This window comes from Coptis chinensis, chromosome 7 (genome assembly GCF_015680905.1).
Source record: "Coptis chinensis isolate HL-2020 chromosome 7, ASM1568090v1, whole genome shotgun sequence".
In the NCBI taxonomy this organism is placed as follows: Eukaryota; Viridiplantae; Streptophyta; class Magnoliopsida; order Ranunculales; family Ranunculaceae; genus Coptis; species Coptis chinensis.
The window spans coordinates 361057-373635 of NC_141462.1; the positions used below are offsets into that span (position 1 = coordinate 361057).

Below are 12579 nucleotides of genomic sequence, written 5' to 3' on the forward strand. Positions count from 1 at the left end.
TTATTAGAATTTTTGGAGGTGAATACTTGCGCAAACCAAATGCCGCAGATATTCAACGCTTTGCTTAAAAGAGTCCGAGGAATGCGGATGGCCCGGAATGCTAGGAAGCATTGATTGCATACAATCGGCAATGGAAGAATTGCCCATCCGCGTGGCAAAGGTCTCACACCGCCCATAAGCATAAACCAACAAAGATTTTGGAGGCAATTCCCGATCGTGGACGCATGGATTTGGCATGTTTTTTGGAATGACGGATTCTCCAATGATCTTAATGTGCTTGACCGCCACCAATATTTGATGATATAGTCAAATGAAGCTATTCCTTTGTAACTACACCGTGAATGACCATCATTATGATATGATATTACTTGGTCAACGGTATTTATCCTAATTATGCCACCTTGATTCAAACGATTGCTAAACCGATTGCACAAGATAACATTTTGCAAAGAAGCAACAAAAAGACATAGAGCGGGCGCTTTGGTATATTATAGTCGCGTTGGGCTATTTTAGCGAATCCGTTTGGTATTTGGAGAATATGGCTTATTATTTTACATAATGTGATTGGAAGATGAACGATGAACGGATATCCCGCAGTATATTCCCCGATTTGGAAATACCAAGTATAGAAGGTGCTCTTGAAGATGAACGCCACTTTGTTCTATCTCGTTGGGCATCCGCATCGAGATTGTTCATGATAAATTGAAAATGACTTGGTCGATTTTGTGGAGTAAGAGTGGGACTTGATTTCTATTTTTATTTGCATTCATTTAGACTTTGTGTTTATTTATCGCTTCAATTTCTATGTATTTGTGTTTCAAGTTTATTTCTATGTATTTGTGGTTTTATGAAAGGATTTTTGTATATGAGAATTTTGAAAATACAAATTTTTTAGAATGATAAAAAGTATCAACTTTAAATTTAAAGAAAATATTCAATTAAAGTACATTCTAATTAAAATTAAAATACAAACTTAAATTAAAGTACGTCATTAATTAAAAGACATAAATTAAAATACAAATTAAAATACCAAATTAAAAACATACAAACTCAAATTAGAAGACATATATATATGCACTACTTTGAAACCACTTATTGCCAAGTCGATTCTTCATTTTTTAAATTACGCCCTTTTGAGTAAATTTTCATAATCCTTCTAATTTCATTCCTAATATTTTAGCAACATTTTCATCTTCTCGATTTTCTTCAATTGAAGTTTTTTTTTTTGATTTGAAATTCCATCGAACTTTCTTCAATTGAAAATTCCATCTCATCTTTTTCAATAATCTTCTTTGGAAGTTCCAGTAAAAAATCATCAAGTTTCTTAATTCCTCCAGACAATCACCTTTTCTTTTTTTTGTCTTCTTTTTGTCTTCTTTCTTTCATCCACAAAACCATGAACTTTGTGGATCATAATCCATTGATATGTTGATATTGGAATTGATGAACCTCCTTCCCCATTGATTCAACTTTTTGGTGGGATGCAAATCATTTCTCAATCAGAAGCCTTCTATTTGGGTGAACCATATTATAGCTTGCATCCACTTCTTATGCATCGATATGCACTTTTTTCCTTAACCTACCAATTAAGCAAAAACTAAATTAGAATTGAAAAATTTTTGTTAATCAAAATAACAAATAAAAAGTTTACTTTTCATCATTTTCATTATAGCCATTGCAATTTTAGAAAGAATAGCAAAATTGGTTTATCTCAAAACCTTATGTTGCTCAAAAACCTAACTTTGGTTTTATAGTATTATGAAATTTCAGAGCTGCAAAATTCCAGTTCCATTTGACATGTCAATGTGGAGATATCGACTTTCATTTGTCGCAGTGGCATCGAGCTGCTTCCTTTGGGTTCGATATGCTCAGATCGTTCAAGCTTAATTTCAAAAGCATTAGGTTCAAACGATGTTGGCAGATCGGTCAAACTCCTCAGAGCCGATCCCATGTGGTCGTCCAACAATACACCAGTTCGATGTCACCAGTTCGTACCAAATATAGTGAGGGACCCCAACACATTACTATGTCTGCCAATCTGGTACGGTGTTAATGTGTAGTCAATCGAAGCACTGTGCTGGGTGTTGGTTACTACAAATTTCAAAGTTGACATGTATAAAGCAAATTTTGTGCGTTTTTAGGATACAAAATGTTCTTATTACAAATTTTGTCCCATGTTTTCGTTTGCTACCAATTGGAGTGAAGCAGTGGTGGGCAACGAGGCAGTCTGAGAGTCTGCGTGACTCGTTCATTATTTTAAAAGCATTAGCCAAATTTGGCATTTCTGTCAAGTTTAAATGGGTCGAATAATAAGAGTTCGATGGACCAGTTCGCAAATATGGGGGACCCAACACAATGGGCCATCCATCAGCTGCAAATGGATAGTCAATCTACCCTTTTGTGTTCAGGCAGACAAGATTATCCCTGTTCTGATTTAATGGTTATTAATAATATATTTGGTATTAGCAAAAAAAAAAAAACTAAACTTCCCTTTGTAACAAGAGTTGAGAATCAGTACATACCTTACATACTACAGATTTATTTTTTAAGCATTGTAAAGTTGCTTGGAGACCCTACACAAGGTTCTCAGATGGTGCATCAGTGCATGTAAACATTATATTTTTTCTTGCTATTAATACAATTACCCTTTAGGGAAAAAAAACGTTCTCGTTTGTTGATTACTTTCTTATTACACAGACATTAATATCAATAAAAAACTTTAAATGGAGATACTGTTTGGGACACCCATCCCTGTTACCCCAGGTTCAGATATTGGCTTCAAAAGCTCATATGGCACAACACCAGCTCCATTTCTGTTTCTTAACATTGGATCAGCATTTCTTGCATCAATTATCGCATCCATTTCTTTCAAGGTGTTTGCAAATCTCTCATATGCCAACTTAATAACAGGATTCTCTAACCACGACGGCTCCAATGTATCACCGATATACTCTTCATCTGGTGAGTGACTAGACAGCACGTCCAATACAACCATCACTATAGTTGCTTGGATTTGTGAAGGGAAGCATTCCAAGAGGGCTGCCTCGGGTTTAGCTAAGAAGTTTTTGAAGTTTTCTTTAGAGGGATCTTCATTAGGCATATTGGTTCTTACTATTGTAGGTCTATTGGGGAAGTAACCTGCGAAATGATATTGTCCAAAGTTAACAGCAGCATGATGACCAGATGGCACCCAGATTATAGTTGACAATGTTTGGATTAAACTGTCTGCAGTGTCTAAAACCGGCCACCAAGGTTCATCTTTCTTGTCCGCGTGACCTTTTGTTCGGACTTCTGTCCACCATGCTTGAAGTTCTGTATCGTTTTCAATACTCTTGTCGTCATGATAGTAGTGATTTACATAGTCGGTCACCCAAGACTTGATGGCATCCCAGAGTATAAGGCCGTCGTTGGCAAATGGGTAGTCCTCAATTGTCAATCTTAAACCATGTTTAGCTGATGGATCCTCAACTGCCAAACCCCTGATAACGAGATAAGAATTTGTTAATTTGTTGGATTACAAGTGTGCGTGCGTACACACAAAAGGTCTGTGAAGGACAAGTATGGCCATAGTTTTAACATCACCATAATATGCACTTTTATTAGTAACGAACTATTATGATTTGTACCTATTGTTAATATATACAGGTTATTTTACCTCCTTATCAAGTCTGCTGGCAATGCCTCCATGTCGAAGCGCCAAAGCTTGTCATAGGCAGCAGAACTAAGCTCTGAGGAGTACTTTCCGGGAGCAAAGCAGGTCTCAATAATCCCATTTCCGTTGATAAGATACTCGCGAGCAAGAGCGTTAATCTCCATTGTGTACCGGAAATGAGGATGTAATAATCTAAATATCGGATGCATAGCACTTAGCTGTCTATGTGCCGCAATTATGTAAGGTTCCACGCAGCAATGTGTTCTCAGCCTACGGACACAATGCATAACATGTAAACTTGATTTGTTAGTTTGCAACTTTGCACTCAGAAGGCAGGAATTATGAGCAGAGACAAGTTCGCCATTTTCAAATAATAATTGTTATTCTCAAGTACAATCAGAACTTCAGAAGTCCAAAACAAGTCGATTCGAGGCTTATTCTTTTTCTGTTTGTAATTTTATTTTAGTTTTTTTTTTTTTATTTTCTCATTTTTGGAACAAAACTTAAGGTAGCACACAAGTTAATTCTGTGATTTAGAAGATTTTAGAGTTGAATGTGTCGGTATTTGAATTAAACTAGATTTTCCCTCTTACGCTTGCTGCTAGAATGAATTTGTTCACACTCCTGGCAGCAGCAGAACCTGTACCACATCATGTGAACAAATTCACTCTCGGTTTAATATACGAAAAGGAAAACATACCAATGGGAAACAAGCTGGTGAAAGCCTGCGTCATGAGCAGTAACATGAGATTTAGCAAACTTCCATAACCACGAATTGGTTGCATCCCAGGAAGGGGTGTAGACATGTTTCCACTGAGGGTTACCATCAATAACTGGGCGAGTGAGCTCAATTGCTATGGGCCTTAATGTGCTGTCTTCATTTAAAAAGAATAATGTCCTTGACCCATACAAGGTGCTGTCTTCTAATTCCCTCACTTTTTGGACGTATGGCAACAATAAATCATGATAATCCAGGATAAAAAGTTTCTTCTTCTCCATGGCCTGCAATCCCCCATTATTACAATTCAGATCGAATTTGATATTGTCTACGTTAAAATTTGTGCAAATTTTTACAGTACCTCTTCTAAGGTCATGAATCCTTTGATCTCTCTTTCAATAATTTCCGTTGTGATGGCTGATTCGGATGGACCATAAACTTTTGGGTCAAGTTTACTCTTCAACGGCCATTCCTGGAAAATTCAAATGAACATATAATCAGAATGTAGAATATTCATATTCTAATACTAAACTCTTTGATAATTCTCCATTTGTACCGATAAGTTTACTTTGAAAAAATCACCTAACCCTCAATGTGCAATGGGACACCTTCTAGCTTGGTGCATGTTGTTAGAAGTGGTACACATTAGATGGTAATCATTTTGTAATCTTCACATCTCGGCATTTTGAGGGGCATTGGCTGGTTACTAAACAATTGGCATCAAAGAGAACGCAATGAATGCTGATAGGCGACCTAGAAGCTAAATGAAAATTACTTGGTGCTAAGTTATTGCGTACTGATTGACGTGAGTGGTGCAATGTCCTTTAATCGATGTAAGTATGTACCTTCACCAACTCAATGCTATATGGATTCAAACCAGCGAGAGTCTGACGAGAAAATTCCTCGTCCCGGAACCATGAAAACTTGTCTCCTAAAAAATAAAAGAAGAAGAACTAATGTCATATACATCTTCCAAGACCTACACATAACACATCAGATTGAGTAAACAATAAATTTTCCTAAAACGATATAGGGAAATATAAGAGTAAAAAGAACAGTACTGTTGATCAGTTCAGGAGGCTCAAAGAGCACTAACGCCTCGCGTCCTTCAACTACTGCTTTGATCAACCGTGGCAATAATGCCTTGAAAATCCCTTGTTTTTCAGGTATTTCAATTCCATCATCAAATAAAGAGTCAATTTTTCCGAAGTGTGGGAAGCCAAGGTCAGGATCAACTAGAGTTGTTTGGAGAATGGGTATTATTGCTTTAAACGCTGATCTAACTGTTTTAACCGAAAATGTTAGCCCTTTCACGTCTGAGAACGACTCATCCCTTGGCACATAAGTGGCAGGCGTCCTTTTCTCTGACAATGGATCTGCAACAAGCCATCAATGCATGAGAACATATGGTGTCTCCGTATCAATAATTAAGGAAAACATCGAATAACAACAAAATTTTAAAGCGAAATTATATTCAATTCCGACAATGAAATGCAAGTGCCCATGTAAATCGATACAAATTAGTAGTGATCATTGATCCATTCAGGCATCCCTCTATATATGTATGTGTGCAAATTAAGCTATTTATGTAGGAATTTTTTATATATATATGCTACATTCCAAATCTATCTTAAGCTGAATGCATTAATCGCAGGTGCCGCTAGTCCGTAAAATATAAAAAAATAAAAAAATTCTGATAGTATCAAAAAGTTACTAATCTCATTTAAAACAGACTTACCAATAATAATAAAAAAATGCGTTAATCTAATATGGTTATGGGTTACATCGTAGAGTATACCATATCAAGGTTCAAATAGGAAAGAAGGAAATGAAAATGTCTCTTTTTACTGCCTTCTAGGTCTAATCTACCGTGAATGGTGACCCTTTCGAATGTTTCCATTTGAGGGTGGTCCAAATTTTGGTTCCCATGAAGCCTTGACAACGGAAAGATATAAAATCTCTTTAGATTTTGTAAGAGGCCCACTAAGTACCAGGGGGCCACCTTGATTCCTCTCCTATTTGAACCTTAGGATATGATGTTTCACTGTCACAGGTGACATGACTACAGTGCTTGGACAAAATGAAAACATGGATGATTTTGCCAATTACCTGTCTCGGTTGGACCACATCCTGTTCTACACCGCCTTGGGTAAGGATGGTCTGGGCCACCTAGCACTGGTCTCCCGTCGCCTTTGTCTGGTTCACCGAGGTCGTTGTATTTGTCATAGTCATAAATTCTATCGGGCCTCTTTCGCTCTCCTTCTCCATTCCCACGATGATTCTCAAGTTCTATCTCTCTCAGATTCTTTAACCCACTTGGTGTCTCTGATGGCAAGTAGGACTGACCAACATTCATAGGACCATTAGGAAATGTATGTTGATTATTAAAAATCTTCATTCTACTATGAGTCTATTAACGGTCATAGAGTAGAAAATGTTTAAAAAATTTGCATAGTCCTTTTTCTTTTCCTTTCTAACGCACATCACGTTAGGTGTACGTTTGAAAAGACAGTCACACAACCAACTGAAAGTTTTGGATGGTTTTGGCATGTCCGTAAGTCCATATTCAATTACTCATCATACTGTTCAATGTGAAAGAAATGTAAAGATAATTAAAATAAGTAACCTTATTGGTAAAGAATATCCTGGCTTCTGTATCATCCAACTTGGCACAGACCCAAGATTCACAAGTGAAGGTCACGGGGTCATTAGGAAAGCTATCAATAACAATGTTATTGACGAACATCTCCTTGTGGTGCTCATTCTCCACCAGAACTGCACCTACTTCACCAAAGCTAGGTGGAACTTGAAAAGTGCACTCATACTTTGCTTCATCTGAGTCTTCGCCTGTCTTGCGTGCATATCCCTTCACCCTTTGCGGTTCTGATCCATCCTGATCTTCATTTTTTTACAAGGAGAAACAAAATTTTAGTATACTACTAACCATGAAGATCAGAAGATGATAACAAACTAGTTATCTAAAACTAATGGAAGTTTAGTTGTATCGTTAAGGTTGGAAAACAAGCCGAGGCGCTAGGGGTGATAATTTGGCCCTCAGGCCCTCAACCCTGCTCTCAAAAATGTTTGTCAAAACCTTCAAAAGTTGGCCCTCACAGATTTGAAAGGCGGACTGGCCCGGCCCTCATACTTGTTAGGGGCAGGCTAGGGTCTAGGTTCTGGAGCATGGGCCCAGCCCTCATTTGGCCCTTCCAAACCCTCACTTGGCCTTCAGTACTCATAAGATATATTTTATTTTTTAACATTATATATGCAGGGTACCACAATTATCCCTATTTGAACTAAATATTTTCATTACAAATGATGTTTAATAATGGTAGTTTACCACATATCATATGGGGTATTTTATAATTTGAGTAAAAGAGGTTAAATATAAAAAAAAAAAAATGAACTATGATTATTTTGTGTAAACCCAAAATAGGGGTGATAATTTATGTATTATACTATATATTTGTGTAAATCCTAAAAGAAAACCACGTTTTCTTGTTATTTTATATTATATTTATGTATTATACTATAATTATTTAAATTGTATAAAAAAATAATTAAATTAGTTTTCAATAGGAGATAAATTAGAACATAATATAACATATGCGTTTTTGTAATTGATTTAATGATAGGTAATTAGGTATATAAGTTATACATAAAAGTAAATTCAACTTAACATATCATCTCTTCCACCATCTCTATCTATTTTTTTTCTAAAGACATAAGAATTAGTTTTGTATATTTTGTTAAAATTGATATTCATAATCAAAATATAATAAAAATAAATAAAAAATCACAAAAAAAAAAAAAACTAGTAAAATATAATTAGACCGAGCTCGACCCGGCCCTCATTTGGCCCTCAAAAATGAGGATTGAGAGGCGGGTTAAGGGCTTGAGTTTTCATACTTGACCCTATTCGACCCGGCCCTCAATCATGAAAATTTTTATGGTTTGAAGAGCGAGCTAGCCCGGCCCGCCCTTTTATCACCCCTAAGCCGAGCTACTCGCCCTTGGGGATAGTGAACAAACCTTAAATAAAAAAACGAGCCCAGTTTGGTGATACTGATTACTGAAGCTAGACTTGAACACAAATCCTACTAGTAAACTAAACCAGGCCCGGCCAACTCGTTTTTTGGCTTGATCATATCGTGTTGAAATATGGGTAAGTCATAAGCCATAACAAATTTTAGAAGTTGTTTAAACAAGTCGAGCCTGAATATTAACTCAAGCTCGAATTGTATCAACCTAATGATATTTTGGAAAAAACTTGACAGATAGATAGACTAGTTCATATCAAATTCAACCAAATTATTAATATTTTTCATGCAAGCACAAACCATTAAAAATAGCCGGAAATTGAACTTGTGGAGGCCCATATAATACCATCAAAATTCTTAAATCCCCATGGCCACTTAATTTGGCAACGCAATTGTCATGAGAAGAAAACGACGTATGTGGTCACCAGCAAAATTAGAAGAACTGTCTCATATTGAAATTTCGATCAAGTTAATGTTCGTTTGCATGCCAGAACATGGTCGAATCTAGTTTGTTTGTACTAGCTGACGTCATACTTTTCACATTTTAAGAAAATTTCTCACATGAAAATCGTTTGCATTGCGGGATCATATCTATATTCATTACCACATTTTTTTCACTTTCACTTTCACATGAAAATGTTTGTTTCACTATGTGGGATCATAACTATATTTATGTGATGTGACATATATGATCCTTGATATATGATAATGAAGTTTTTAATCAACTTCAACTAATCAAACACAAATTATTCTACAACCTACAACACCGTACCACATCATATTTTTGGTCTCATATTCATTTTTTATTTATTCATGGAATACATCGGCACATAAAACCTAATAACGAAACTTTTGAATTTTATTATCTTACAAATTTTAACCAAATTATTAATTAAGTACATTAACCAAAGTCAAGATTGAGAAAACCTATTATATAAACGTGATAATTAATTTATTGCGTATCAATTTAGCAAGATTATACTGTAAATAAAGAATTTAAGAGAGTAATCAAACCCGGCCTTCAATTCTCTAAAGAGAGGGCTGACACAATTTTAGCATTGGCCTTCATAGGCCTGCCCCTCACTACATGAGAGGGCCGGCCCAGCCCAACCCTAAAGTCATGCGGGTTTTATGGTTTGAGGGCCGCCCCGGCCCGTTTTACACCCCTAGTACGAGTATAGTATTTTAGTCACACTATTTTCGTATGGTTGAAGCCAGTCACTCTTTTATTGTTTTGTTAAGAGTCGTTAGTCAACATGTTTCACTTCAGTTGACCACTTGACTGTATGTGGACCATAAGTCTACAGTGCTCCAAAAAATGAGTCTCGGTGACTAGATTTATGGCGGTAGTGTGAATAGAGTCCTTATTCAGGAATTGGTGACGTGGAAGTCATGTTTATCTTGTATAGGTGTTTGGTCAGTCTAAATCATTGATACTCTAGTAAGTCTCTTGAATTGCGGGAACACAAAAGTGTGGATAAGCAAATCCAAAAGAAAATGTCAGATTCGCTAAAACGTGTTTTCTATCCATGAGAGAAAAAAAAAATTAATAATAAAAAAAAAACACATCTCTCCTTTTCTCTCTTTCTCTCCTTTCTCTCCTTCCTCTCTATTTCTCTCACTCTCTTTTTCTGGGAATTTTAGTAATGGAATCATAAACTTTATGTATTTTCTCTTTCTCCGTCTTATTTATTTCTTTGCATTAATTTTTTTTTCTCTAAAAAATTGTGTTTAAATCTTCACATTATTCATCAAATTGGGATTTTCCTTTTTTTGGGGATGTTTTTTGTATAAATCAATTGGGTGTTTATGTATTTAATATTTAATTAGAGTTTTTTTTTTTTTTTTTTTTATTTGTTTTTAAGTTTTTATTTGCAAATTTTGTTTATGAGTTGAGTATATAAGTGTGAATGTTAACCAAACAGTAGCGAAGTAAAACATGTGACAGGATAAGAGGCAGTTTATCTCATGACTTGTATTACCTAATCATAGTTAATTAATACAATATCTCTTGCAGCCAAACAGAGCCATTATGATATTGGTTTTAGGTAACTATTTATGGTAAATTCTTTTTTATTTTTTATATTAGCAAACGTATTTTAAGTAAGATTAGTAACTTTGCAATGCTGGCGGGGTTTGAGCCCCGACCTCATCATCCAATGGTTTTAGGAACACATTAAAATAAATAGATTTACCTTTGGTAGTAGATGTTTTATCGCCTCCTCCCATTTCGAATTTGTGTTAGTCGAATTGAGGTAAGCTAAAATAAGGAGACGTGCAAAGGCTTCGCCAACGGATTGGTTTTTGGTCAGTTGATTTCAGTGTGGTGTTACTGGATTATAAGATAATGGCAAAACTTCAATATTAATAAAAAAAATAGATGTATCTGGTTACTTAAAGTCTAAGTAGTTAAAATCGATTTTCGAAACTAATCGGTCGAGGAGCGATATGCGATTAATCGGTGCTAATTGGTAATTTAATCGGTTATAACGGATGTATATATTTGATGTTTTCAAAATATATATTAGTATAATCATACCAAATATTTCTAAACAGTGATCCGAGATACAACAAAAAATATCAAATTCTCATAATCACATCTAACTAGCTCAATTTTGGAGTACTACATATATGTCAAACACAAAAATTACGTTAAATATTTAAAGGAATAAAGGGATTGAGAAGCGATAATATTTATTAGAGAGATAATACAATAATTTGTATATTTAACTTTCGTTAAGGAGGGGAAAATAAGTAAACTCTTAGCTTTGTGTATTAATTGGGTTTTATTATTGTTAATACGGTTTAAGAATCTAATTCGTTAATTTTACGTATTTTTTTGGATGGGAAACCGATATTTTTAATAATTTTTTTTCTCGGTTTAGCGAGAAATCGGTCATCTCGGCCGATTAATCGGTCAATTCGGTGATTAAATCGGTTCAGTGAGAAAAAATTAAAAATTGGTAAAAACTAATCGGTTTACGACCGATACACGATTAATCCGATATCGATAGCATAGCTTAAAGTTAAATAAATTGTCTAATAACCCTATTCAAATAAACAAAAATAGTGTGACTAAACTAAATATCTAACATAACTTATCCAATATTTATATTCAGAAAGGTATTGTAGCTCATTGGGACGCTTGACCTCCAAATTCTTTATATAATTTATTTTAAAATTTTAATAAAATATAATCTTTTGCTAAAAAAAAATTGTTAGTTACACAAATAATTATATTTTTCTTTTCTTCTACTGCAAATGATATTTAACACACAAGTCACAACACAGCATAGCAGATACATGCACGTACCGAAACCTGAAACACACACAACTATGAGTATCGATATGTATAAATTATTTTATATTTTTTCCCTTTTGGACTGAATAAATTTATGTAACAGTATACTTACTAGGATGAACCTCTGAGCTAACTAGCTGTAAAATGAGACTTCTACCAAGCAGGTCAGTAATATCATCTAGTCCTCGGGTCAAACTGATGTCCGATAACGCGCCTCCAATTACTTTCACACTCACTACAGCCTTAATAGCAACAGTTTGTTCTGTACTTGTTGCAAACTTAGTCCGATTTGAACTGGCCTTGGCATTAACTCGAAGAATGCCACCCTTAAACTTCCTAGTAGTGGTAGTAGTTCTAGAAGTACCAGTTCTTGGTCTAATTGGTACTCTTGTGTTTCCATAGGTACTGAAGGAAGGCTGGTTCAAAATCAAGAGGGATAGACCAGACTGAGGCTGATGCACCTGAGGCATCTGCATTTTTTCTGCGAAAAAGGAACTAAGAAGATAAGTTTGGCTAAGAAAGACTTGCTTAGTGAACACTTTGATGTGAACTGGTAGAAGGTTTCATGTGATTTTATAGAAGAAATATTTCGAGATAGATATTATCATTGACAGTCGAGATAGTAAACGTGAAACAAATGAGAACCTCCCGTCTTTTAATTGCAGTGCATTATAATTTGTACACCAAAATTTTTTACCTCTATTTCAAGAAGGGTTCTCTTTCAGAGAGTACGTATAGGTTTGTAATGTTGTGCGCGCTCTTGAATGATTGTAAAGCATGTTAAATGAAACATAAGAAAAAGGTTTTCGAAGGAGAATCTACTACAAAAACATTATCAACAACGAAGGACATATGTGGGCCATAG

At 35.2% G+C, this 12579-nt stretch overlaps 1 protein-coding gene across 1 annotated transcript; it reads right to left on the reverse strand.

Moving 5' to 3' along the window:
* Positions 1 to 2602: 2602 nt before the first annotated feature.
* LOC147484940 (linoleate 13S-lipoxygenase 2-1, chloroplastic-like) lies at positions 2603 to 12266 on the reverse strand. Its single transcript, XM_086571775.1, has 9 exons — positions 11827 to 12266; positions 6997 to 7268; positions 6480 to 6711; positions 5432 to 5746; positions 5216 to 5301; positions 4732 to 4842; positions 4353 to 4654; positions 3656 to 3922; positions 2603 to 3479 (listed from the first exon to the last, which is right to left on the reverse strand). Exons 1-9 carry the CDS (start codon positions 12188 to 12190, stop codon positions 2720 to 2722), a joined length of 2709 nt encoding a protein of 902 aa, XP_086427901.1. The 5' UTR covers positions 12191 to 12266; the 3' UTR covers positions 2603 to 2719.
* Positions 12267 to 12579: the final 313 nt, after the last annotated feature.

What these genes read in the sequence shown, in the direction of transcription:
- LOC147484940 (XM_086571775.1), bottom strand. Translation starts at nt 12,190, where the DNA reads ATGCAGATGCCTCAGGTGCATCAGCCTCAGTCTGGTCTATCCCTCTTG. An exon ending in ATGTGGTCCAACCGAGACAG is followed by an intron (nt 5,747 to 6,479) that starts GTAATTGGCAAA and finishes GGCTTGTTGCAG; the next exon opens with ATCCATTGTCAGAGAAAAGG. An exon ending in ATAGCATTGAGTTGGTGAAG is followed by an intron (nt 4,843 to 5,215) that starts GTACATACTTAC and finishes TGAATTTTCCAG; the next exon opens with GAATGGCCGTTGAAGAGTAA.